This window comes from Strix uralensis, chromosome 4 (genome assembly GCF_047716275.1).
Source record: "Strix uralensis isolate ZFMK-TIS-50842 chromosome 4, bStrUra1, whole genome shotgun sequence".
NCBI classification, from domain to species: Eukaryota; Metazoa; Chordata; class Aves; order Strigiformes; family Strigidae; genus Strix; species Strix uralensis.
The window spans coordinates 124995475-125023123 of record NC_133975.1 but is presented as its reverse complement, the minus strand read 5'-3'; the positions used below and the strand labels follow the sequence as shown (position 1 = coordinate 125023123).

The 27649-nt window shown below is 41.3% G+C and overlaps 1 protein-coding gene across 1 annotated transcript in view; it reads left to right on the top strand.

Annotated features, from left to right (window-relative positions):
* The window catches only part of KCNH5 (potassium voltage-gated channel subfamily H member 5), a 161188-nt gene that overhangs the window by 115830 nt on the left and 17709 nt on the right, over nucleotides 1-27649 (top strand). The window contains exons 9-10 of the mRNA XM_074865254.1: nucleotides 3764-4016; nucleotides 14741-14937. Of these exons, the coding sequence (XP_074721355.1) occupies nucleotides 3764-4016; nucleotides 14741-14937 (450 nt within the window). The remainder of the gene's footprint in view (nucleotides 1-3763; nucleotides 4017-14740; nucleotides 14938-27649) is intronic.

The window sequence follows — 27649 nt, the reverse complement described above, 5'->3', positions numbered from 1 at the left end:
GTGGTGGTTTTTGATACACTGCTGGAAGAATACACAGGCTAGAACAGATGTCCCAGCTGAACTTCAGTTCTACTAACACTGAAACAAAAGATTGAGCGTTACAGGATATCCTCTCGCTTAAATTGAATTTCTCTTTTACACCCATGTGTGTGCATCTGTATACCATATGGACTCAAATACAACCATGTTGCTACTAGTTTTTATCTTAATAGTTGCATGATGCCTTAAAAATGCTGAAATCTCAGTAAGAGCATTTCACAGTAAGAACGTTGAAGTCTTGTATTGTCAATAAGGGATCATTTTCAGAAGAATATTTACCTGAATTTGAAGTGCTCATTTTCTCATTTTCTGCTCTTAAGGTCTTTGGATTATTTATCATTAGCTTCCACATGCTTCTGTGTGATCCTATATCACATTATGTGTCTTCTTTGGAAGCAGGAAAATTAGTACATACTGCAATCTGTGTCACCAACAACCCCTTTCTACAGTACAACTGATAGAGAAGCTGGTGGCATCTGTAAGACTCCTGAATTCATGATGTTGGTATTTGTAAACACAAAAAGAAGTGCTGCAGAGTCAGGTAGGGGCTCATGAAGTCCTGTGCTTGGAGCATACAGTAAACACATAGCTGAATATTGCTATTGTCTATCTTTGCTCTTTTTTTCCCCACGTATATCGACATTTATCTTTATCAAATCTCCTTTGCCAAATCTTTTCATATTAAGTATTTCTTTTAGTTGTCATCCGTTTCATCCTCTGTTCTCAGTACTTGCAGCGTAGCAGACAAGAAAACTGAAATAAAGAATATTTGTTCCTGGCTAACTCTTGGATCATTACTCATTTACTGGTGTACTAGTTGATAAGTGATACCTCCATATATCTCCATACAGTCATATGTCATTAGGAGAATCACTTTATCATGACATCAGAAAATTCCTGAATTATGCTTTCTAAGACTGGCTTTTTCTGTGCAGTGGAATTTTTCCTGTCTCTTCATGTTACAGTGTGTGATGATAGATATGTTTGTTGTGTCTATAAAAGGAGAATGCTTTGTGTGCTCACTTTTAATACTCTGTATTAAACTCTGTATTTGTGAGGAAACAATATGCTGCTTTGCATCCAAGTGGCTTCTGTTCTTGAGGGACACAATTAATTTACACTCCAAAAACCAAACGGTCCCGGAACATCTCCGAATCTTACAGTAACAACCTCTGCAATAGTTTAACCAATTTTTCCTGCAGTTTGGAAGCTTAAAAGAGAAAATTTAGAAATCAATCATGTATGAATACACACATTTTTCTTAAGAGCAGTGTTTGAGAATTCATAGCTTATGGCCTTGTTGAGTCAAAAGCACTTAAGTATTAAAGGGATGTAAAAAACTTCTAACCATGATTTAGGCCCAAGAGTAGATAAAAATCCTAAAAATCATCAATCATGATACAAAAGAATTTTTCATTAAATACTATTGAGAAGAAGAAAGATGGCATGTTTCTATTTTATTATAATAAAGACGAGCTTTCTGTTTGATCCAGAAGTAGGGCTGAGGTGAAACAATCACTTTCAAAAGTAGTTTTTGGTTTTTACTGGAAAAACTAAGGTGTGCCCATGTTTCTAATGGTAAATGGAATGACTCAGGTAAGTATAAGTTTGTAAAATTGACATTTTCCCCCGATAAAATTATGGAAATGTGATATGGGATATGGTCAACAGTGACTCAGACAAGACATTATTACTAATGCAAATGATGGTTTATGGAGAATGTCTTGTCAAATGTGTTTATTAATTTTTATGATAAAACAGACTTATGCAAGTTATTTTAATGTGTTCTATACAATATTTTGTTACAGCAAAATAGCATTAAGCCAAATTGACTTATTTTGTGTTAAATCAAATAAAAACTAATTATCTGATAGATCTGGGAAGGCGGTAGCAAGTGAGAAAACCTCGTGCTATGGAGAAGTTTCCAAAGAGATACTGTGCTTCATAATGTTAGGCACAACCATCATCTCTCCTGTTTATTCAAGGTGAGATCAAGAGATGACCTGGTCATATTCTATAAACATCTACATGTGGAAGAGTTTTGCAATGATTGCAGATGTTTTATCTGAGCAACATGATGAAATCCCCTGGCTGTTGGCTGAAAATTTAAAAAAAAATCAGTTCAGAAACAGCATATTTTAAAAGAGAGAGTAGCTGTCCATTGGAACAACTACCCTGTATCATTTGAAAACATTAAATCAAGGCCTTCTAGGCTATAATTTTACCAGGTATTCTGGGATTGATATGAAAATTATGAGTGCAAGAAGTCAGTGCAGGTGGTTCAGTAACCCCTTCCAGCCCCAGACTGTCATAGTACAGAAGATAGGAGAATAACTTCTACATCACCTTTTTTCATTCATTTTATCTTGGACCACAAAGGAACTTTGATTTGTTGAAATAAGAAAGGGACTACATGTTATTATTAAACTAGAAATTGTTTACGATTTTCCTATTCTATACTTTAGGACCTTTAGTAATACTTTACAATAGTATGTTTTATACCTCTTCTGCATTAAACAGAAATGAAAGTCGTGGCTTTACTTCAATATTAACATGACCATTTGCCTCAAAGCTTAGTCAGGGTTACCAGAGCCTCCCTCTTTTTGCTACTATTCAGTGGTAGTCAACACATTGACCAAGTGTCCCTGTCTCTCACATTGTCTGCAGAACAGGCTGCCAGATTAATTCCATACAATGAGAAATTAATCAGTACTATTGATCTGCAGTCTTCTTTATATGAGACTTACAGAGTGCTCTTAATTTCATGCTCTTTTCTATTATTTATCCTAGGAAAGCTTTAAAAGGATTTGTATGTTTCTCAGTGCAATTAGCTACCATGCATTTTAGGGTTATAAGGACCTTAGCATGTTTAGGAGGATGTGCAAATATTAAAGTTTATAAACCTAACAAGACCCACACGTTTTCACTTTCTTCAGGTGTATTTGTGTTACTATTTTAATAGGGAAAGCTATTTAAGGTAAGAAATTAATTGAAGGTCTTATTTAATTGATCCGCTGTGAAGACATCTTCATGTTCACAGGACAGTTTTTCACTCACCTTTACTTTACATTTCATGAGGTTTCATAATACTTTCTTTTTGCTCTAATCTCAAACTCCTTGGATTTTCTAGTCTGTAAGCCCTTCAGGGCAGGTTACTTATTATATGTCTATATGGCACTGAAACTAAACCCTAGGTGTGTTTGGATACGTGTCGGTAAGTGGTCATCTACATCAAGACTTTTGAATACTAGGTTTTCTGGATGTGAGCAAAATGTTGTGTTTTCTATTGTGAATGGTCCATCTTTGCATGTCTTCAAGCTCCTTCAGCTCTGAGCGTCCGTTCTGTGCTCCTACAGGGATTGAGCGTAGCAGCGGGCGGATAGTCTGGGCACCAAGTCTGGAGGGATATCCACAAACATAGTAGTGCCACCTGCAATTCTGGAAAACAAGTGTGAAAACTGTTAGGAATGAGAACAGTATAACAGAAAAGTCCCTTCTTCCACATCACCCTTTCAGCTGCAGTGAAAGCAGTAGATGGGTAGAAAAAGACTACCCCAATTCAAGATAAAACTCCCACCAGAAGCTTTATGAAATAACTGGATGGATGGATCTCGGGATCCACCCAGACAGATCTTAAGATCCATCCATCCAGTCATTTCATAAAGCACGCGCTGGCCTGGTGTCATATTCCCAGCTGATTATTTTTCAACTTTCTTTTATTCAGGTTCTCTCAATTTGCCCAAAGGACATGAGAGCAGATATTTGTGTGCATCTAAACCGGAAAGTTTTTAACGAGCACCCTGCCTTCCGGCTGGCTAGTGACGGCTGCCTGCGAGCCCTGGCTGTGGAATTTCAGACGATCCATTGCGCCCCGGGGGACCTCATCTATCATGCTGGGGAAAGCGTTGATGCTCTTTGCTTTGTGGTCTCGGGATCCCTAGAAGTCATCCAGGACGACGAGGTGGTGGCTATTTTAGGTACTGTGATCTCTATTGAAATGCTAGTGGCTTGGATATATTTGCCTTGTGCTTAGCTTTGAATATTAACTAGTCTTGCCTAACATCAGCTGAGACTACAGGAGGCTAGTGGTTGTCATAAGATGGAGACATCCTGTCTCCAGAGATGCTACTCTAGGAGCAAACCCTTCATCTTTTATGCCATTGGGAATGCTCTTTCTACCCATTATGGCTCACTGGTCACAGTTACAGCGTTTCTGAGCAAGAGAATGGCATCTGTGTGCTTGACATCTTTTAAATAGCCTGGTAGAGGAAATACACATTGTTTTGTATTAGTCTCTCAGGAGGATTTCCACATTAACCTCCACTGGGATTTTTATTTGTCTGTATTCTAGCCCAGAATAACACCTGCAAATTGTCTCTACAAGGAAGCAAAATTGTCGCTTGTAGTGAACTGGCTTTACAGAAAATAAATAGTCTGATCTGACTATGCAAAGAAATAGGTTTGCACCATCTAGCCAGCCAGTCATGAGAAGTCTCAGTACTGGGGGAGCTCCAGATTAATCACCCATCTGTGGTGATTACCCATCACCCCACTGTGGTGCCAGCAGTGGGTGAGAGAGAGCCTTATGCATTCTTCTCACTAGCTTGTATGGGATTGGGAGAGGTGTAGTGGGTGGTGGGACTGAGTGGTCAGCAATGATGTTGAGGCAAGAATCATCCTCAGAGGCAGAACATTGTAAGGAATAACTGATGTCTCTGCATGAAAACCATCCATAGTCTGTCCTGCCTGTTTAAAATAGACCCATTTATTGTAGAACTGGTCACCTGTTGAATATTAGCTATTTGCCTTCTCTTAAACTGGAGCTGTGGCTCCCTGAGGACAAGTCCAGTGGGTGGCCTTGTCCTAGGGCACCTCTCACAACCCACTGAAGCTCTGTACTGCTTCTTCCCTGTAAGGGTGGCTCCAGAGGGCTCCATGGGTCTCTCTTGTATCTCATGGGGACAATCACTGGGAGGTGAGGGTTACACTTGGGAATTTCGCTGGCATGTGGGAAGTGGGAAGACATGTGGAGTCAATACTGGTCGTGAATCAAGGCTTCAGCTCCTTCCCAGATGGTAGCGAGGCGGAGGAGATAAGAGATGAGGACAAGCACGTAGCCGAGGGAGACTCCTGACATGTTGCCGTACAAGCCTGTGCATGTGTGTCCTGCACTGGGGTGGGACTGGGCAGTGTGCAGGTGTGGATGGGACTGCATGGGGACGGCTCCCCGAAGGCATAATGCAGGTCCTCCCAGTTGGAGAGTATGAACTCAGGAAAATGCACATCCATGCTCTTTTGAAATACCTGATGCAGCTTTCTGTATTCTAGTATTTAAAGAGAGGTTTAATGTAAGAATGAATCTGTTTCCATATTCAGATGTGAAGTCATTATGGTGAAAGCTCCTAAATCTGCAATTTCCATAGTAAAATATTCGTTGTATTTCAGCTCACTGGACCATTTTATTTTTATTATTAATCTCAGTGACAATATCTTATATTTGCTTATGGCTGTTTAAAAAACAAAAGCTTTTAAGAGTAAGTAGCAGCATTTAAACAAATAAATGGTTTTCTGGATATTATGATGAAAACAAACAATAAATATGTAATTTACTGAACTAGAAGCCATCACTAAATGGATTACATGCAAAACTTTATTGCATTTACTAATGAATATTGTGTGTTTGGAATGACAGTAAGAACTTCTTGTTTCTACCTTGGAGATACTGTAAATCTGGTATCTATGTTATTCTCCATTTGGCTGGAGAGACCTTTAACCATATCTAGTTAAAGTGAATTACCTTTAATTATCGAAAGTGCCTTTGATTCTGCCATGGCTGCTGACATGCAATCCCATGACTCAGAGCTATGTTCATTGTGTACTACAGGGATTGGCAGAGTGTGTAAATGTAACTTAAAGCAAAATAAACTGCTTCCTCTTCTCATGAGGGCCTCAACAATGAAGAGTTTTTTCATGCTCTGACAGATTATTTAACAGAATAGTGAACTGAGTAATTATGAGATGTCATATCCTAAAAATTCACTTGTGGAAGAAAATCTCTCCCAGATGCAGTTGCAAAGACATTTATACAGTGGCAGCTGTGGCACCTGAAATAGCGACTGCAGATCAGATGGTGAAGAACATAATTTTTATCGATCTGTTCTGCCTTGAGAAGTTCAAGTACAAGGAAAGTGAATCTGTCTAAGGGGGAGACCAGTTTAAAGACCTCTGCCTAACATGAAAACCTCTCTAGCCTGTTTTGAATACTTCAAGAATCTGCCGTTACACTGGGTTTCCTAGTCAAGTTCTGGGGTTGTACTACCAGTCTGTCCATCTTCTCCATCCCCCAGCAGTAACCTAGAGTGGAAATGTGGTAAATATCCTTCAGAAACTTGTCCTCATTAATTTTCTCTATGGGAGCAGGACAGTGGCAGGACATGCTTTCAGACATCCTCTGCTCCTTGGAAAGCCATGTGTTTCCTCAGTTTGCTCTGTAACTGGTACTTTGCAGGTATTGCTCTAACAATGTAGGATTATGTAATATGGTAGTGTTACTTGCCTTGCTGAAAGAGAGAGAGAAAGTGTCTGTTTTTCCGCCTGCAGGTGGAAGTTTTGGTGTATTCTTAAAAGTGGAATATTCTAGAGAAGTGAACGAGGTAGAGACACCAAAATGGGTTAAGAACATGCGTCTTCTATCTCTTACATTTGTGCTTCTGTCCGAAGTGCAGGGCTTTGTACTCACTTAGGTCCCAGCATGAATCACTCCATGATGTTGCTGCTTTTTCCTCTTCTCCATCTTCCCTCAGCACATTCCCTTCCCTCACAGCCGTGGTGGGTTGACACATCCACCCTCCCTGCCTGCCGAAACGGTGTCCTCAGGATTCTTGACATCCTGTCCAGGTGCTTTCTGCAGGTTCCACTGTGGAGACAACCATCCTGTTCAGCAGCAGTTTTCCTGGCGCAACGTCCCCAGCTTTGGTGTTTCTTGTGCTCAAAAGCAGGTGAAACCCAGTGATTGACAGGGCAACTTGCACCACTGTGACATTTTGTTGTCCCCTGGTTTGGTTTTGTTCTCATTTGTGCGTAATTAAATGCCCAGCTGCTGCAGTAATCAGCATTACAGAAATCGGTACAGTAAGAGAATGATCCAGTTGTAGATCCACAGTTTACAGGACTCATTAATGAAGATACCCAGGTGCCCCATTATGTTCTCCTCATTAGTTGTCTCCATTTCTTGAGGACGGTCTCCCACCTTTTGCAGGTACTGACTGCTGCTGTAGCAGAGAGTGTACCACACCCAGAGCTGACGTGATGGGATGCTGCTTCACTGGAGACAACAAGATCCAGTCATTTTAACATAACTCATCTGCAGTTGCCAGGATAATGGAGAAGGGCAAACAGTCTTGTCTCTAATTATCAAAACTTCTAGCAAGCGAGGCGACCCTGAGAAGGCACATCAGTAATTTTCCACCATCTCAAGCAGGAGTAAACAATTTAACTGCCACTGCTCTGCATGGGGAGGTGTTATTAGCAGAGAAGTCTCAGGAAGGGCCAAGGGTTTGAAGTCCCCCAAGCTAATGAAATGAGGCATCTGCTAGCAGAGGACACCTAACAATTCACCCTGCCGCAATTAACCTGAATTTGCTCCTGGTGAGGAGTTTCACATAAGTGACAATGCCAACCAAGTGTCTCTGGAAGCTGCTCCCACTATTTTCACAGCTGACTGCATGAGTTGTACAGTAACTTAAACCAGGCACATTGATTAACAAGGTTTAAAGAAGTCATTTTGCCAGCAGAAAAATAATGACCCACCACGTTCAAATGTTGATTGTAGGAATTGATCAAAAATATTGCTCAAACTGCATAACGATAAAAATATATTGAGCAGTGAAATCCTAGTGGGGGCTGCTGCTGAATGAATTTAATTCTGATAGTCAAAACAGAATGAATATAGATTTAACATCTCATGTTTCAGACACACTTAGGGTCCTGATCTCATATTATTCAGTTAAATTGTTATTTGCCTTTATGTGTTGCATGTTAATTCTCAGCATGTTCTGCGTATAGTCCCAGAGCAATCTATTGCTTATTGGATTTATTGTTTTTAGACAAACCAGAGTTTCGCTTATTAAAGGTCTGCTTCATGAATTATTTCCAAATGTTTGGTCTGGGAAGGGGATATTACACAGTATCAGAGGAGTTAAGGAAAACAAGAGCACAAGTGGCATGTCTTGAATTTGGTATGACAGCTGAAAATAGGGATGAGTCTTTTTCTACTCCTAATCTTACATGTGTTTGGAAGTCAAAAGACTAAGTGTCCTACAGAGGAAAGTTCTTTATAGGCTGAGCAAGTAGCAGCTCCCATTTAGGTGAGCAGGAGACCCAGGACCTCCATAGCTCTCACCCGTTGGCATTAGTAATTTGGTTTTAGGATCCATGCATCAGCACTTTGAATTTCCTTGGTGTTCTACAACTGGGCATGTGCTTTGTGCAGGACAAGACTGACTGTGTGTGATGCAATCTATGACATGAAAAACTGTCAGTCCAATTCCATCTCATAGTATTAGTAGCTAATTCTGTGATTTTAATTAGTTTAGTTGCAGGTTGGGTTTCTTCTCAAGTAGAATGAAGGTGGCAGAATTTGCCCGTATGACAGATCAGCTGTTGATATTTTATGCTGAACTTTTTTTTTGTTTTCATGTGAAGGAAACCAAGGCAGACTAATTGTGAGAGTTTCCCCAGGTTAGTAACATGCACCTGGTAGCAATTTACCAAACAACCTGTGTCCTATTTCACCTATAGGAAAAGTCCCTTTTGTTCCAGTGAGTTAAAGCTCTAAATTAACTAAAAGGAAAATGATTCATAAAGGAAAGAATTGAGTTTTTTTCACCTAGCAGGACTTCAATAATTCATGTGATGGAGGTTGTTTTTTAAGTGCTGAATTTCACAGTATTTTACAAAATACTTGAAGGATTACTGATCTGAGAAACAATGTGACGTGCTGCTCTGCACTGTGCAGTTCTTCTTAAGCACATGCCTTGGAATAAGTCATATCTTGCAGGTCTGAGTTGGCATACGTAGTACCATGTAAAATTTAGTCCTACCGATGCTTGTTCAAAACTGTTACTAGTTTGTACTGACAGAGTTGAAGGGAAGATTCAATTTTTCACATTATTTTGTAAATTTAACATATTTTTGTCTCTATCTGAATGACAGTTAACTATAATAAGAAACATCAATCTTAATTTAGTGCCAGCTGGTGTGTTATAGATGTGATCTGCAGCCTTCAATGTCAGAAAGATTCCTTTTGCTGAATTGAAATGTTTTTGAATTAGACCTGCATGCTTCACTGCCAAATCCAGGGACTCAAAAGTCCTGACAGCACAAGAAAAGGAAAATTATTTAAAAATCCTGTGATGTATTTCTTTTAAATCAGACTAACAGTTTGAGGTAATCTGATTGCTTATGAGTTTTGAAGATGGTGGGAATGGTCATGCTTTCAAGTTTATTTCCTAAGTTAGGAAGAATAGAAACTTATTTCTGTATAAAATCAAAATGGAGGTATCCTGTATCCAGGAGCTGGGGCTTCTAGAAAAATATGAAGTACTAGGAGACTTGCGCTAAAAGTGAGAGAGATGAGGGGATGATATATATATATACCTTTTGCTCTTGCAGCAGTCGTGAATGAAAGAAGGGTAAATTTCTTTTGCATTTCTAGGTGCAGATGGGTAAAGTTGCACTGTGTTAAATAATAGAAAGTACCTTCGCCAGCGTGGACTTGTATCTTTGGCACAGTCCTTTCTTATTCTTTCTTTACTGACTATTTTGACAGTCTTTCAAACGCTAGAAATGCTGTTTTTTCTCATCATTCTGCCCTTTCACATGTTAATGTGGAGTCCTGTAGAGCTGGATTTCTGACTGATCAGTGCTCAGCTCTGATCTGATTTTCCAGGGATTTCTGGCCCTTCTGGATGCCCCAGAAAAAGGCTGAAGTTTTGGCTAAAACATTGACAGGGGCAAGGAGACCTCTGTCACAGTCTAGTAGTCATCTCTGCACATCATAGGCTGTGCTTACAGGAAGCAATGATGTCCCAGATGACAGGAGGCAGCTAATGAATTTGCACCACTACATCACCCCCATCTTCTCCACATCCCCTCTTCAGACATAAACAGTTGTATCAGCTAAGTCCAGAAATCCAGCCAGCCCAGTAGCCTGTCTCCAAAAATGTCCAATAGTGGATGTGCAGGAGAAAGTAGGAAGGTGAAGTAAGCAAACGGTGATACTTCCCTAGAATATTCTCCAACCCTCCACTGAATTGTGTTTCAAGATCTTCCTCACCCAGAGGGAAATCTTTTGTGTTTAGTAGCCACAGATAGATTTTCTTCCATGAATACATCCCATCATTTTGTAAACTTTTGCAACCAGCCCTGATGTCCCATGGCAAGGAGCTGCAGAGCTTACCTACTGCTGAGCCATCACAGAGCTGTGTGCTGCTCTGTGTAACAGGAGCTGATTCCCTCCTTGCTCATTGGATTTCGACATCAGTTTGAGATACATCTGTTCTGCGGCCAGATGTTTCACCACAGATGTATAGACACAGACAGATGTATTTCTATGAATATACATCCCAGTATATGTAATTATGGCTGCAGGGACTTTGTATTTGGTCACTGACCCCCACTCCTGTGCATGCTGTCATCACTTCATGCGTATTGGTACCTGAGCTGATTAGATTAATGTTTTCTCTATGTGATACAGTTTTACTCATTCTGCAACAAAGTCAGCCTTTGCTTTTCATAAGCAACAGAAAATTTGAGCATATCATGATGGAAAGCCCACATTATTCATCATGTCTGACTTCTGCTAGTGTGACGGATGAGACTTTGGAGATGTTTTAAAATGGGGGGAAGGGTAGCTGGTCTATTAGCTAAGACTGCACAGCACAGAAGAACACCATATCACCTTAAGAAGTAATCTTGGTCCCTTTTATGTGTTTTTCCTCAGTGCTGTTTTCCACCAAGAATTTATTATTTCACTGTCTGTCCAAACTTCCTCCCAAAGGCCCCATCAAGTTCTTATATCTACTAGGATATTTCTTAGCTCAGTTTCTGTCCCCATCTGGAGAAGGATAAATTTTGCCTTATATGGGTTCTGAGACACTGTTTAACAAGCATCTTTCCTCTCTGAGTCCAAGGACTTTTTCATTCCCTTTGCAAGATCCTGGGCAGTTTCACAAGGCCCTTAAGATTTTTTCTGCCTGAAAGGTCCAGGTGAGAGCTGCTGTCTCACAAATTGGCAGGTCAGTCCATGGTGCAAGGCTGCAGAGAACATCTGCCCCCAACCTTCCGTATGGGAGAATTATCGTAGTATAAAAGGTGGAATAGTATATAGAAATAATCTCTAAGTATATATACAAATATGCGTGAATATATACATATATTTTATGTACAGGCATACATACATAATACACCAGCAAATTTTTGTACATACTTAGGATGATACCAGTGTAGCTATTTCAGCAAAAATTATGCCTGTCACCAACACCCTGCACATGTCCTCCTGGACTCCGTGGTTCTTTCAGTCCTCAAATCCTTACACCCATGTTCCTGTCAGCTTTAATCCAGCAGTATCCAAATCCTGACTCTTGTCTTCCCTTTCCTCATGACAAGTGCAAAATGTACGCAAGTGGTTCCCACTGTAAATTACGGCGTTCCTTTTTTCAGTGATGCTTTGGGCACTGTGAGACCAGGGGCAAGGGGACTTCCCAGAGCTTTGCCTCCATTCAGGAGGGGTATTAACACTGCTCAGGACTCGGGGCACTGCAGATTTGGGAGGTAACATGCTGGGTCCTCAAGAAATCTCTAGAGAGAGGCTTTGAAAAGTCTGCAGGCTGCATCAACCCCAAGTATCTCTGTGTTCCCAGCCCAGCCCCGGGCTTTCCCCGGAGGGATGCACATATCATGCAAGTATACAACATATACATGCCTCCAAGTAGCTGGTGTTTCAGACCTACCAGTTAAATTTTCTGTTCCAACTCTGGAAGGTTTTTTTCATTTAGTTGCACTGTGTAAAATTAAACTTGAATGAATAATTACTGCTCTCTACTCAGTGAACGATAGTTAATAGGGATGAAGTACAGTACATTAATCTCTGTATTTATGAGAAAAGACACGTTGTTTTGGAGAACATGGTTGGTTTTGTTTTCATTCAGTACATTCCTTGGCACATTTATAACAAGCAAATGAGACTTCGAAGTGTGTGTGGGAAATGTCAAATTCAAGAACCCTTAAACACTTTCAAGATTTTATATTTTCTGAGGAGAGTAAACCACAATGTAAGAGGAGCTTATAACTTCACCATTCAAATCCAGTGACTGATGGGTCATGGAGGAGTGAATAGGTTCAGTTCATCATGTCCCAGCCTTTCTGAGGGACCCAGTGCAGTTCGCTGCCTCACTGAACCGAAGACAATGAGGTCTTCCTAAGTTTATGAATGGTGATTTCATTTATCTGTGGTTTGGGTACACATTCTGTAACACACCATCGTGCAGCATTTCAGAGTGAGAATCCATGGCTTTCAACCTCTTGGCTTAAATTAACTATGTATTACCTTAAATTTGGAAAGAAAACAAGTATTCTTCTCACATTTCAGTGGGAAAATCGTAATAGTCCCTATTATTGAATTCTATCTTTTTAACTGCACTCTGCAGCCGCTTCAAGCAAGACTTCATTATGTCCTGTGTCCACCTCAGAGAGCAAATCCATTAAGCAATTTTGTGCATTTCAGAAATGGTCTATTTACTATAAATTATGTAACTCTGCTGAGTATGTCTGTAAGCCAGGTTTTGAACTGTGAGTATAGACAAGGACAATTAACTGCAAAGGGTAATTTCAATACTATACTTTGGATAAATGATATGTTACTAGGAAATATTCTGTGTGATAAGGAGAGCATTTTAAAGCAACTTGTTTTATAAATTATACCAGCTATATTATGTATTGTAGTTAATTACATCGAAGTATGTAGAATTAAAAGCAGTTCAATGAGAATGCAGTTATAACCTTTCTGAGGGATGACTCTGCTATATAGACTTTTGTTAGAAAATAAAAGCAAGGAAATGAAGATAAGGACTTGCACATTTTATTTTACTCTGCATGAGAAATGTTAGATATGCTTTACTGGATACAATACCTAAAGCAGAAATGGAAATAGAGCCTCTGACCCCCAAAAGTAATAAGGTTGGATAAATTATTACTCTGGTCTGTGTTCCCAAAACAGAGTTGAGTGAAATGATACAAGTTCTTAAAAGAGGAAATATTAAAATGTATTGCCCTTTTATCCCAAAACTATAAAATCACTAACCATCACCACGGGGCTGCATGAGGTACCTGAAATCAATAGTGATATCACAACTGACATACTGATTTTGGTTTTGATTTAATAACTTCTAAAATAAAGAGCTTGGATATCACTGGGATCTGAAACAAAACATACCCTTTGTACCATGGTTTCTGCCTCAGGAGTTGAGATGTCAGCCACAAAACACACACTATGGCCCTTGCCCAGTCCGTGGCTGGCGAGCAGCTGGGGAGCAAGAGGCAGCTTTTGGATGTTTCAGTGTGCTTTCTGTTGCTGCCACTAATTCTTCTCAGAGCAACCACAGGGTCCAAACCTGAAAGCATGTCTCCAGTCTGCATCCAGGCTGGTGTTTTGGTTGGGTCAGGAATGTGATTTTGAATCTGATATCCTGGTCCTCCTGACTTGCCCTAGCATATGTCTAGCACGGCTGTCTGGGGGTGTGGACTCCTTGCAGGGGAAAGGACACTGCGGTATGTCGGAGCACATCTCATACACTTCCACCCCTTGGAGCTCTTCTGTCCGTGGGAATGGACTACATCTAGTCCTAAGTCCTCAAAATGCACAGGTCCTCAGCTTCAGCTGTTCTGGTACACTGCCTACCAATGTAGAAATAATCTTCAGGTGTAATTTTCACTTCTGGTTGAAGTTACTTATACATGCAGGTGTTTAAGGTGACTCAGCAAACATTTAAATACAGGCTTAAGCATAAGCCTCTACTTAAGTGGATGCATTTGGGTTTAGAACTAGACTTCTGGATATATTAAAGATTTAGAGATGGTTATTTAGAGGTTAAAAGTCTCAGGGAGGTTTTTGGGTTTTTTTTTTTCGGAAGGAAATTCTGAATTAGAAATGTTTAAATATCCTTTAAAATGTGGTCCTTGGGCCCTGGAAGATGGCTCTTGCACCACACTGCAAAGCCATGGTTGTGTAGGAACCTAGATGTCATAGGCTTTTGGTAAGAGCAGGACTCCTAAGTCACTTAAGAACAGACCCTCAGAAATACTCAATCACCTGAAAATTCGTTAAGTGCTTATTATAGTCAGGAGCTTTTGAAAAGTCCATTACCTCTATCTTCAGCTACAAGTAGACCTTTACAATCTGGACTTTATGCTTTGTGACACTTCACAAAACAATCTATAAATACCTTACAAACCTGCGGCTACTACTAAGGATACTTAAGTACCTCAGATACTTTTAAAACTTTTACCCTTATTAGTTTTCACAGTGGGAAGCTTATGTTAGAGTAGTTGGAAGCATAAGACAGTTTGGGAAGAAATAATTTTGTGTGCTGAAGAACACTGCATAAGTATTACCTTTTAACAAATTTGTCCTGCTGTTTTTCAGGTAAAGGTGATGTGTTTGGTGATATCTTCTGGAAGGAAACCAGTCTGGCCCACGCATGTGCCAATGTACGGGCTCTGACATACTGCGATTTACATATTATTAAACGAGAAGCCTTGCTTAAAGTGTTGGACTTTTATACTGCTTTTGCAAATTCATTCTCAAGGAATCTCACGCTCACCTGCAATCTGAGGAAACGGGTAAGGCGACAACTCTTGTTTACCCTTTTTTTCACCAAGAGATTGCAGACTGTTTGCAGTGTTTAACAACCCCCAATTTACTCTTGATGTTTTCAGGCCATTGCAGATTAACTGGCCTTTCTATAAATGTTGTCGCTGTTTGTTAATGATGGCTCAATAAAAGTTGCCCATAGATGCGCAGCTCTGAGACGCAGTCCTAGCAGTGTGACATATGAATTACATTTCTTTTTCTTTTCTTCACAGTTACTGTGTTTTGGCTTTTCTTCCCAATTGCATAATGTATAAAGTTTTATTTTATAGTCTGATAGAATCCAGATTCTGGCTTCTTCAGAGGTGAGGTTTAGTCTTTCACCTGCTAAGATGTAGGTCAGAGGACAGTCTGATGGATCTACATGGCATAGACCAACTGAGAGAAATTTATTGATGTTAAATAAATAAAATGTACTCAGCAAAAGTACCTGCTTCTCTCACTTGCATAGTTTGGAATTTTAATGTGGCAAGGTTAATAAAGCTTGGTAGTGATTTTACATTCACAGCTCACTTCTTAAACCCTCCTGCTCATTTTATAATCAATCAGCAATGCTCACTATCCATTAGTCCTTTCAAAGAACACTCCATCTAAAAATTAATTAGCTATAAGGACGTATCTTGAAAACAGGTTAAGGGATTCTTTAGTTCGCATTGCGGCTGCAAAATTTAATCTTTATGATTTTTTTTAGATTGATGAGGGTTATATAAATTTCATTTGCATAGAGAAATCTCATAACAATGATTTATAGATTATTGAGCATTAACAGTGATCCTTTAGCTGCTGAAACACATTTTTCTGCAGTTGTACCTTGGGCATCTCACCTGATAATGTACCAAGGCTATCTCAGAATTTCACAAGACAGTTTCAGCCTCTGCAGTAACAGGAGTTCAATGCAGCTAGAATTTTACTTTTCTGAGTCTAGTTTCTCTCTAGCCATTGGAGTATCTTACAAATGCTTCTTTCAAAGGAGGTTTAATTTTTAGTGCATTCCTTGTACTCATTAATATATCAAGTATGGCACAAAATAACCATGGCAAAAAGCAGATGCAATGGGATTACAGTTCCCCTCTGTCTGTGCTGGAGCCTGAAAGAGCTGAATTATAATAAGGTTTGGTTCCAGCTTGTCAGCTTACCTCTGACTTGAAGGTTGTTACCTCTGCTTCAGATCTGAAGAAGGGCTTTGGGGCTTGAAAGCTGGTTTGGGATTTCTAGCTTATCACTTCTGTGTTGATAAGATGTCCTCCAAGCCTTCACTTCAGCATCCCCCCCTTGCCATCTCACCTGCCCATGACGTGCCATCAGCTACAGTCTCGTGATGACAATTCTGCTCAGGCGTTGCTGACAGTGATTTCTTGGGACAAGATAATGCCACATACATTGTGCCAAAGTGTGTTCTTTCCTTCTTAAAACTGTGAACCTGTCACTTCAGCTAGTTTCCTGGGACTCCCCTTCCCCCATTAACCATGACAGGGTTGTGTACAGCAAAACCACATATGTATCTTTTCCTGACAGGGCAATGTGCTGGAGTTCAACTCTGTAGTTCAGGGATGCGTGTAGGGAATAGCCTTCTGGCTGGGTTTTCATGGATTTTTCTTCTCTCCCACACACCTTTTTTAAGGAAAATTGGTTCCCCTGCAGGGCCCTGGCATAGGAAGTCACCCTGGTGGAAACACTCGTGGAGCTCAGGCCCCCAGTACAGATACCTGCTCTCTAGCTCAGTGTTAGGTACATAGACTTTGCCAGTGGGGCAAAGCAAGAAGGAACAGCACTTCTCAAGAAACTTTAGATTTTGCATAAGGAAAAGAAATGTTGCTTGGGGGCATGTGTGGGTGTTACATGAGAGTGGATGGAAAGGTAAAGAAAGGTTGTGTTGATGTGGTACATGCAAGGTGGAGTTAATTTCAGTAAAAGTTGGGTGATGATGTCCAAGCTAGTCACCAGTCACCTTTAAAGCCCATGAGGAATAGTTCCTCCAGAAGGCAATCATCTGGCCCGTCTTCAGTACCCAGTCTGGGATGGGAAAACCATCCCCTTTCTGTTGACTTTTGAGAGAGTCCATAATCACTAACTCTTAAATACCTAGGGTACATCAGATGAACTCCACCTATGTCTCATACAGTTTTATTCAAGAACTATTTTGGGAGGAGTCTTATTTCTAGTATTGCATTAAGATGTGCTGAGTCAGAGCCTGCTTTGCAGAAATTCTGTGTATTGTTCCTAGGCACAAAATAGATCATGCTACTTTCAACACCAGGGACACAATCTAAGTCCTGTTACATAAAGTTATTCAGGGGATTGTTTCAAACCTCGTATCTGCTGAAAGTATTTGTGATTCCCTGTTGGGCACAGAAGTGTTTGACAGTGAGTTCTTCTCTTAGGAAAAGCAGTACCATCCAGGACAGTTTCATTAGGCGAACAGAAAGCAGTTGCTCAGGCAATGAGACCGGACTGACAGAGCTCCACTGTACTGCAGCAGTTTGTGCTGGAGTCATGTAATCTAAATGGAAAGAAAATCATTGTCTCCTTTAATTGATTTCAATAGAAATATACTTAGCACTTTTTCTACGTAGTCATCACTCATAAGGTTTGACATTTAATTATAACAAAAATACACTCCTTGCAGTTCTGTGCTCAAGAAGATGGCTGTTCTCACTGTCAAAAATATATAGACAGAATTGTTCTTTCATCAGGTCTGCTCTTCAAAACACACATACATGTATGTGGGCACACACACACACACACACACTGTCCCTCAACTGGCACTTAGATGTAGGCCACAGACTGCAAAACAATTTAGACGTTCAAAAGGCTAATAAATTAATAATAGTACTAAGCACAAAAGGTTAGTTCCACATGACAGGGAAGAGAAAGTCTCACTGAAGTGGGAAAATAATGTTTTTTACTCCCAAATAACATTTAGAGGCCTGACATGTTGAATGACCTACTTAAGGCATCTGCTCAGCATGCTATTATCAACTCTGGATTTTTGTTGTCTTTTTTGTGCTAGGTAGCTCAGCCATCACGCTGCATTTATGAGCCCATAAAGTGAGTGTGCCTGCTAGCTTTTCAACCTGCAGTCATCTCTCCTGCCCCGGGTGGTGAGGTGACTTTTTAATCTGTAATTGCAAAGTATTGCAGCATATCATGTTTCGTGCTCTGAAATTTTTATGGCACATCTAACGTCACTAATGCACACTCCAAGGCAGAACCAGGACTTTGAACTTTTTTTCCAAACACGGAAAGTAATTAATCTGGAAAGATATTCTTTAAAATCACAATGAGATTACATAGCTGCCTCTGAGGACTGAAAGTTATAAAGCAGTGTTTGTGATGAGTCTTCAAAGAGTTAATTACTGCTTTCTGATGTTAGAAGAGAATATTAATAGTGTCTAATTCATTAAGTGCCTTTCAAGATTTCACACAGCTGGAGGAGAGCCTCTCTGCAAGCTTGAGCCATGGAGCTTGGCCTGAGGAGGGGAGCCAAGACAGATCTCTAGGAGGCTCAGACCCATATAAATAAATGTACATTTTATTGATGGTCAAAATTCAGGAAGGAAGGCCTACATCAAGATACCAGATGTGTTGCCACAGAAAACAAATGTTCAGCTGAAATATTTTTAAAGCTTTTTTTTCTTTTCTCATTATTGCTTCCATTTGCACCAACTAATGCACCACCTCCACCTAACTGCTAGACCAACACAGCCTGTGCAAGTGCAGGAAAAAATTGAACTGAAATTTTGGCCCTCCCAAAATCACAGCTAAAATTCTCCTGTGCTTCAGTAAGGCAAATATTTCCCCCACAGCTTTTAAGGTACACGGTCACATACTGCTGTTTTCTACCATGAGCAAAATGAACTGTGTTAAAGAAATGAGTCAGGGGCAGCCAAGGAAGAGGACAATTGTCCGTGTAGGACCTCTGGTGCATTTGCTCCTGGAAGGTGTGCTGGAGAATGAGCCAAGGAGATGCGAGGAGAAACAAGTGCCTTTAAGGCAGTGAAATACCATCCGTAGAGGCTTGCTTCTTTTCCCTGTGACGCTCTTAAAGCCAGGGACATCACTGTGAGTGACTGATGTTATCTTCTTCCTCCAGCACACTGTGAATCTCTGAGGCGTTTTAACCAGCGAGGCCATCAGACTGTCTTAACAAACGTCCTGTTTTAATTTCTATTTTGGATTAGAATAATTTCTTTTTAAATTGGTTTTCTGTTTTTACTTGAGGTTTTAATGAATTGCATGTGGTTTCGTGACTGAATCACTCGTCATTTCTATGTCACATTGTTTTTAGAAAAACTTTAATTTGAATTCTGTGTTCATGCCTCCTAAAAGTGAATGTTGTACCAAGGTTCGTTCAGGATCCCCCTTTTTTTTAATTTTTAAGACTCTGCAGGTGGCTTGCTATATTAACAAGTGACCTAATATCAGAGGCAGAAAGCATTGCTCTGCTTGTTGTCCCTTGCTCCTGAAGGTTGCACATGTTCTGGTGAACCTGAGGACTTCCACAAGTTTTGAGCTCTGAAATCCATTCACAATTATGGCAGCTTAATTCAGAGCTGTTTGCACTTTGCCAGCTGGTGTTCACACTCAGTCCTGATCAGTTGTGGGGAGTGACTTGCTTACATAGAAAGGGATCAGAGTATTGTCCTTGGGTAACTCTGGCAAACAGAAAGCTGTGGGGTAACTGTGGAGCAGGATATGCTGAGTACCTTCTCTGCCCAGTGGTCTACCTGCACTGGCAGGTCCATCATCCATTTTCACTTTTTTTCAGTCTGTTAATGGGAACTTTCTCCATATGGGACAGCAATGATGGCAAAACCTATCTGGGCAAAACAAGTTTTTCCATCATTATTAATTAAGAGAAGCAGGGGAGAAAAACATGCTGCTTAGGGAGCTGCTGTGAATAATAATGTAGATTAGCTGGTGGGGGTCTGCATGAGGTCCTGGACTCCTGTCCTGTGACAGGGAATGTGCCCACTCCCAGGTTGGTACTTGGTCCTCATCCATCTCTCAGTCCTTCTACTCACTCCAGTACTTTCCATTTGCATGGATAGTTTATTCCTCTTCTGGTCTGAGCCAGTGGCAAGGGTCCCAGGGAGTGCAGGATCAAGCCTCTGGAAGGGAAGACCAACAGATCAATTTCTGTTACGGCTTCTGTGGCCAGCAGGCTTTTGGCACCACTTAACTCAGAGTTTGTTTGTAACTTAATGGCTTGCTCAAGCCTATTTAAAATTAATTTGATCAACTTCTTGATGGCAACGTGTATGGCATGTTTTCTTTGCCTGTCTGTATCTTTAGGGACTCAAAGCATCTGCAGACTAATACATCCTGCTGCTTGCTGACCCTAGCCAAGGGGACACAGAGGGGTTCCCCAGCCAGGCATGGTGACACCCCTCTTCACTTCTCCAGGGCAAAACACAGTGACGTTAGTCACAGCCCATAGCTGTACTGCCCATGACATTGTGTTTGGGTTTTCATAGCTCTTGCTTCCTTACTGCAGTAACAGGCAACTCTCTTGTGACCATGGCAAAGGACACCCTTCTCAGCTGTGTAAACCAAAGGTTTTTCTTTTCCTCCTCACTCTCCTCACCTGTAACTCCAAGAAAAGTAATGCATCTTGTTCCTTTTTTTTCTCAGGTTTTTTTTTTTTTAGGCAATAAGGTTGGTTCAGTTTAGGCATAAAGGGGGTATTTACCTCCTCATACTCTCTCTGTAGAAGTCACAGGCTAGCCTTGCCTTTCATTTCACCAAATTCCTTTCTCCATCTCCATGTGAGAAAGGAAAGATTGTTTTACCCTGTCTCAGGATGCTCCTGCCCTTTCCTGTCCCTCTCTGGTCTTTAGTTGTCTGGTTTTTTTCTTCTTTTATATGAATGTGTTATCCCAGAAAATGAAGTCCTGTAGTTATAGTTTACTTGTAGTGACAGTTTAGCATGATTACAGAGCAAATAAGTTATACCCTCAAAAATTAGTTTGGGTTTATTTTATTAACATCTTAGCAGACTTTGCAGCCTCCATTATGCTTGAAGAAGCCTTCTCTTAAGACAATTTTTTAAAAAATGTTATTGTTTAGCTTTGTTGCATTCACAGCTATCTCCAGATATGTTAATATTCCATTGCAATATTTTCTAAAGGACTGTTTCACTGGTATACATCTAGTACCACCTCTGATGTTATCTAGACTTGTCTACTGAATGTGCATGGGACAGAAGTACCCACTTCAAACATCCAAACAATGTGACCTCATCCAGACTGCCAATTGACAGTGTTCTCTTGCTGGTCCATGCCCAGGAATTACTTGAGAAACTGCTAATGGGTCTGGGACCAACCCATGTGAGGAATTTATCAGTACGGAGAATGGAGTAATTCTTCCTGTATTTGCAGCCGGGTGGTTACAGACAGCACAGCACAGTCCATGCTACATCTTCTGCCATCGAGAGACCCATGCGATTCCTTCTGAGTGAGGATTACAGATCTGAGGCAAGAGTGTTTTCTGCAGCTCTTCCCTCCCAACTCCTGCTTCCCTGAGCAGTTTCTTGTGTTTTTGCTCCTCTTCAGGGACATGAGGATTTGAGTTTAAGGCAGTCAAAGCAAGGAAGTTAGTCCTTGGAGGACCATGCATGACTTTCCTAGGTAGAAGAGCAGCATAAAAATTAAAAGAGAAAGCTGCAGCAGCATTAGTTTCACCCCTTTGTGCCTCTCTGCCAGACGGAATGGGACAGCTGTCTGAGCAGAGCGATTGCTGTAAAAGCTTTCAGTGGGTTTGCTTTCTCACTTGTTTTTTTTTGGTAGCTGTTAGCCTGATTCTTCTGCATGCTTCACTCCTTTCCATCTTCTTTTTGCCACTTTATCATCTCCCTTATGGTGGTCTCTTCTGGGCACCCTTTGGGTCATAGAGACTGTCAGCAGGCCCCTATTCTATTCTGAATATGATCTTGAAATTAAATACCTTCCTCAGGCATCCTGGCCATGCTTCTGTAGGAATGAGAGGCAAAGCACCACCAACTCTTTTAAAAGTAGGACTGAGCCCTGTCGTGGTTTAACCCAAGCTATCAATTAAGCACTACACAGCCACTTGCTCACTCCTCCCCACTCCCAGTGTGACAGGCAGGAGAATCAAAAAAACGCAAAACACATGGGTTGAGATAAAAACGGTTTAATAACTAAAATAAAATTTAATCATAGAATGGTTTGGGTTAGAAGGGACCTTAAAGATCATCTAGATCCAACCCCCCTGCCATGGGCAGGGACACTTTCCACTAGACCACGCTGCTCAAAGCCCCGTCCAACCTGGCCTTGAACATTTCCAGGGAGGGGGCAGCCACAACCTCTCTGGTTCCAGTGTCTGACCACCCTCACAGTAAAGAACTTCTTCCTAATATCTAATCTAAATTTACCCTCTTTCATTTTAAAATGGTTACCCCTCATCCTATCACTACACTCCCTGATAGAGTCCCTCCCCATCCTTCCTAGGTCCCCTTGAAGTACTGGAAGGCTGCTAGTCTCCAACAGAAACCTTCTCTTCTCCAGGCTGAAAAACCCCAACTCTCTCAGTCTGTCTCCATCACAAAGGTGCTTCAACCCTCTGATCATCTTCGTAGCCTCCTCTGGACGCCCTTGAGCAGGTCTACGTCCTTATATTGGGGGCCCCGCAGCTGAACACAGGACTCCAGGAGGGGTCTCATGAGAGCAGAGTGGAGGGGCAGAATCACCTTGCACTTGGCTTTGTTGAACTTCATGAGGTTTGCACAGTCCCACCTCTCCAGCCTGTCCAGGTCCCTCTGGATGGCACATCCCTTCCCTCCAGCGTGTTGACCACAGTACAGAGCTTAGTGTCATCAGCAAGCGTGCACTCAATCTCACTGTCCATGTCACTGACAAAGATGTTAAACAGCGCCGGTCCCAGTACCAGCCCCTGAGGGATGCCACTCATCACTGCTCTCCACTTGGACATTGAGCCATTGACCGCAACTCTCTGAGTGCGACCATCCAGCCAATTGCTTATCCACTGAGTGGTCCATCCATCAAATCCATGTCTCTCCAATTTAGAGACAAGGATGTTGTGCAGGACAGTGTCAAATGCTTTGCACAAGTCGAGGTAGATGACATCATTTGCTCTTTGCTTATTCACCGATCCTGTAACCTGGTTGTAGAAGGCCACCAAATTTGTCAGGCACAATTTGCCCTCGGTGAAGCCATGTTGGCTGTCACCAATCACCTCCTTAATTTCCATGTGCCCTAGCATAGTTTACATGAGGATCTTGCCTGCCATAGAGGTCAGACTGACTGGCCTGTAGTTCTCTGGGTCTTCTTTTTTTCCCCTTTTAAAAATGGGGATTATGTTTCCCCTTTTCCAGTCAGTGGGAGCTTCACCGGAATGGCGTGACTACTCAAATATGGTGGATAGTGGCTTAGCCAGTTCATCTGCCAGTTCCCTCAGGACCTGTGGATGCATTTCATCAGGTCCCATGGACTTGTTCACCTTCAGGTTCCTTAGATGGTCTCGAGCCTGATCTTCTCCTACTGTGGGTGGTTCTTCATTCTCCCAGTCCCTGCCTTTGCCTTCTGAGACTTGGGCGGTGTTGCTGGAGCACTTGCCAGTGAAGACTGAGGCAAAAAAGTCGTTGAGTACCTCAGCCTTCTCCATATACCATGTGACCAGGTTTTCTGTTTCATTCCACAGAGGGTCCACACTTTCCTTCATCTTTCTTTTATCACTGATGTACCTATAGATCCTTTTCTTGTTGCCCTTGATGTCCCTGGCCAGATTTAAACCTATCAGGGCTTTGACCTTCCTAACCTGATCCCTGGCTACTCAGAGTTTCTCTGTATTTATCCCAGACTATCTGTTCTTGCTTCCATGCTCTGTAGGCTTCCTTTTTGTGTTTGAGCTTGTCCAGAATCTCCTTGTTCATCCATGCAGGTCTCCTAGCGTTTTTGCCTGACTTCCTCTTTGTTGGGATGCATTGCTTATGAGCTTGGAGGAGGTGATCCTTGAATATTTACCAGCTTTCTTGGGCACCTCTTCCCTCCAGGGCTTTATCCCATGGTACTCTACTAAGCAGATCCCTGAAGGGGCCAAAGTCTGCTCTCCTGAATCCAGGGTAGCGAGCTTTATATTATTATATAATAATAGCACTAATAATAAAAAAATCTAATAATAATTGTAATGAAAAAGATATAGTAGAGAGAAATAAAACCCCAGAAAAGACAAGTGATGCACGATGCAATTGCTTACCACCTGCTGACCAATGCCCAAACAGCGATCCACCCTTTGCAGCCACTCTGCCCAGTTTCTATACTGAGCATGACGTGCTATGGTATGGAATGTCCCTTTGACTAGTTCAGGTCAACTGTCCTGGCCATGCTTCCTCCCAGCTTCTTGTACACCTGCTCACTGGCAGAGCATGAGAAACTGAAAAATCCTTGACTTGGGATATGTGCTACTTAGCAACAATTGAAACATCAGTGTGTTATCAACGTTATTCTCACACTGAATTCAAAACGCAGCACTGTACCAGCTACTAGGAGAAAAATTAACTTGACACTGGCCGAAACCAGGACAAGCCCAATTCTGGTAATCCCTTGGTATTAGAGAGGTAGAGTTAATTTTTCCTGCAGGTGTATCTTCCCTGTCTAAATCTAAATCTAAATCAAATCACCATTTGATCTTGTTTGTCATACTGCTGATTTTTCTTGAGAAATGAAAGGCAATTTAGCATACTTTTCATTCAAGGATCTTTGAACAGCATGGTATGGCTGCAGAAAAAAGTCATATGTGCTGATGTGCTCTGCTCTGCACACAGGGACTCAGCAGCTGTATAAAAGACACTCAGCTGATTTACCCCAGCAAAAGGTATGAGCATCTCTTCTTCAGGCAGGCAATGCAAACTTAGTGATTTATTTGTGTGTGGAAAGATCATTAAACAGGAAATGTCAGGGATGGGCAGCATCCATAGGAAAACAAAAATCTAAACTGGCTATGTTAGAATGAAGATATAGATTGGCAATGATTTGCTATTGTGCTTTCTGTGAATTAATACCATTTTCTTGTTTAGAAAACTGACATCATTAGGAGACTCTCCTTAGTTGACTCAGAAAGCCTTCTGCAGGCTGTCTGCTAATTCAGGGTAGGGTTGTTTGCACAAGACTTGAATGATGATAAAAAAATAAATCAAAGGTTTACTATTTTTAATCTTGTAAATATTAAAAAATAAACACTTTTTGTTCACCTCATTGATTAAAATTGACGCTTTTAATCTCTTCCAACTACTAGGGAAGGGGAGGGAATGTGCATGGTGCAATGGGAAGCAACATTGCCATTTCATTTTTGATTGCCAGTTAAGAAGGTTTTTATCATCAGCCCCACTGTGTTTTGATGTGATGAACATGAGCACGGGCAGCTCAGTCGGCAGCAGACCCGAGTGGATCACTGTCCCTGTCCCTGAGCTTCCCTCGTGGGCTGTTGCTTTGCCAGGCTTAGCTCTGATGCAGGTTCTCTTTTGGGCAGGTGTCCTAACAAAGCTGATCTTCCCATAGCTTTGTGTAACTTCTCTGCTATCTAATGAACCATGGGAATACTACAGATGCATTTGTGTTACCACTGAGAGTAGCCAATATATTTTGTGATGCTCTCATTGTGCTTGGGAGCTGCTGCTGCTGCAGGTGGTTCCCTGCTTGTGGGCCGAGGCCAGCAGCATCCTGGCAGGTAGGATTTGCACAGAAAGCAGGGAAAGAGTTCTGTTGTGTTATCTCACAACCCTCAAACAATGAGTCTGGAGCAATGGATTTCTTCTTGAATGGGCTGATGAGCCTAATTACTATGCAGATCTACAACTTTTCCAACACGATAACCACAAAAAATGTTACAAAACTGAGATGATTAATTCCAAGTGCTTTGGTTGCTTCCATCGTTGTTTTCTGGAGCTGAACGCCAGACATTTTAGTAACAGAGTACAGCATGACTTGCAGGTATAAAAATGAACTTCTACACCAGACTTCTCACTCCCCAAACCTTACTTCTGCAAGACTGGGAATGCCAGTTGCAATGCACCCAAAACCATGGCTGGGGAAAGAGAACTTCTGCCTGTTCACTGTCATCATATAAATGGATTCCCATAGGCTTCACAAGGAGCAGACAGAGCTTTAGCATTCACCCAAGTGGGAGTTTTATGGCTCTGCCTAAAATGGGATACAGTTTGACCAATCTAGAAATGATCAGTAACAATTTCACATGTTTTGCAGTGGAGAGAGCGCTGATTTTATTCTTGCCTCACCCTCTCTGAACGGGTTCTTGCCTCGGCTTGCACAGAAAGGCTCCTCACCAGTTACATACTATAAGCCTGTAAAATGCTAAATAAAAGTCCCTGTGTAAGGTCTCTCTTTCTGTGCAAATATAAATCCATCCATCTATTGTTTTGCAGCACACACTTCACATATGCCATAATATCCAAATGTGCTAGTTCAGCATGTGATAATCATTCCAGCAGTGCAAATCCTAGATTTACCTTACTTTGAATGCTATTTTTGGGCTGCCTTCTACAGCACAGAAACAGTGCATGTAGGAACGTATTAACTTGTACACAAAGTGCGAGAGAAACTTTGTGGGGAAGTTTGCATGAAACCCACTAGTTTTAGTTAAAAATAAAACCCAGCCTGTCACTTCCAACTTAATGATGGCTGATTGACTGAGCCTTTTTTAATTGTCAGCCAGTTGCTGTGATTAGCAAGCTGCATCAGTTTAGGTCCCATGCAAAGAAAGTCTGGAGGAGCAATTCTGAGAGTAGCTGGTTTACATAGGTGTCAGAGGTGGGCATAGCTGTCAGGAGGGACAGGGGGATTCTGGGGAGCACCTGAAATAAGCTGAGTCCCCTATTATTGCACTTTTGAGCAACTTGCTGAAAGGCAAAAATCTTCAATGTGTTTAGGAAGGAGTATATGTTATTAATCTATGTTTTTTCCTCATATTTTTACTTCTCAGTTTTCACAGCCCTTAGTCTTAATTTGTTTCCCTTCCTAAAGATAATAAAAACATAACATAGTTTTCAGATGTAAGCTACTGTTAAAAAAAAGGAGCATAGTGTAAGCAGTTAGAAAAGTCTGATTCTCTTAACTCCATTAATTAAACTGTCAGTGATCTTTTGAACTTTCAGACCTCCCTTTGAACTTTCAGGTGCATTTTAGATTATGTTATTAGTAGCCCACAAAGCTGTCTCAGCTGCCAGAAAGATTTTGTATAGTGCTTCCTATCTAAATATTTCCATCAGTCGCTGTACCTCCAGAGTAGGGGGACTCACCTCTCCATGCTCTGTGAGTACATATCCCTTTTGGAAACAGTCCATGGTCCTTTGTTTTTTTATTACAGACAGCACTCCTGTTACCACAGGAACGGGCTTTGTTTTTTTCTGAGAGTCTAAAACACTTTGCACTCCCTTAAAAATGTGAAAATGGGGACCTAAGCAACCAGCAGATGACAACAGCAAGAACAGCCATTTCTAAGCAGGATATTTGTACCGGTCAGCTGAAATGTAACATTTTTGTTAAGATTAGCATTGCTTTTCCATTTGTGTCCACAGCTTTCCCCTTGGTGCACAGACATCCAGTTTTCCTTCTCCATGTCCCTGACCTTATCAGAGCATCCTGGCATCTCAGCACTTAATTTCTGTGTCTAGCCTCACTATTTTCACTG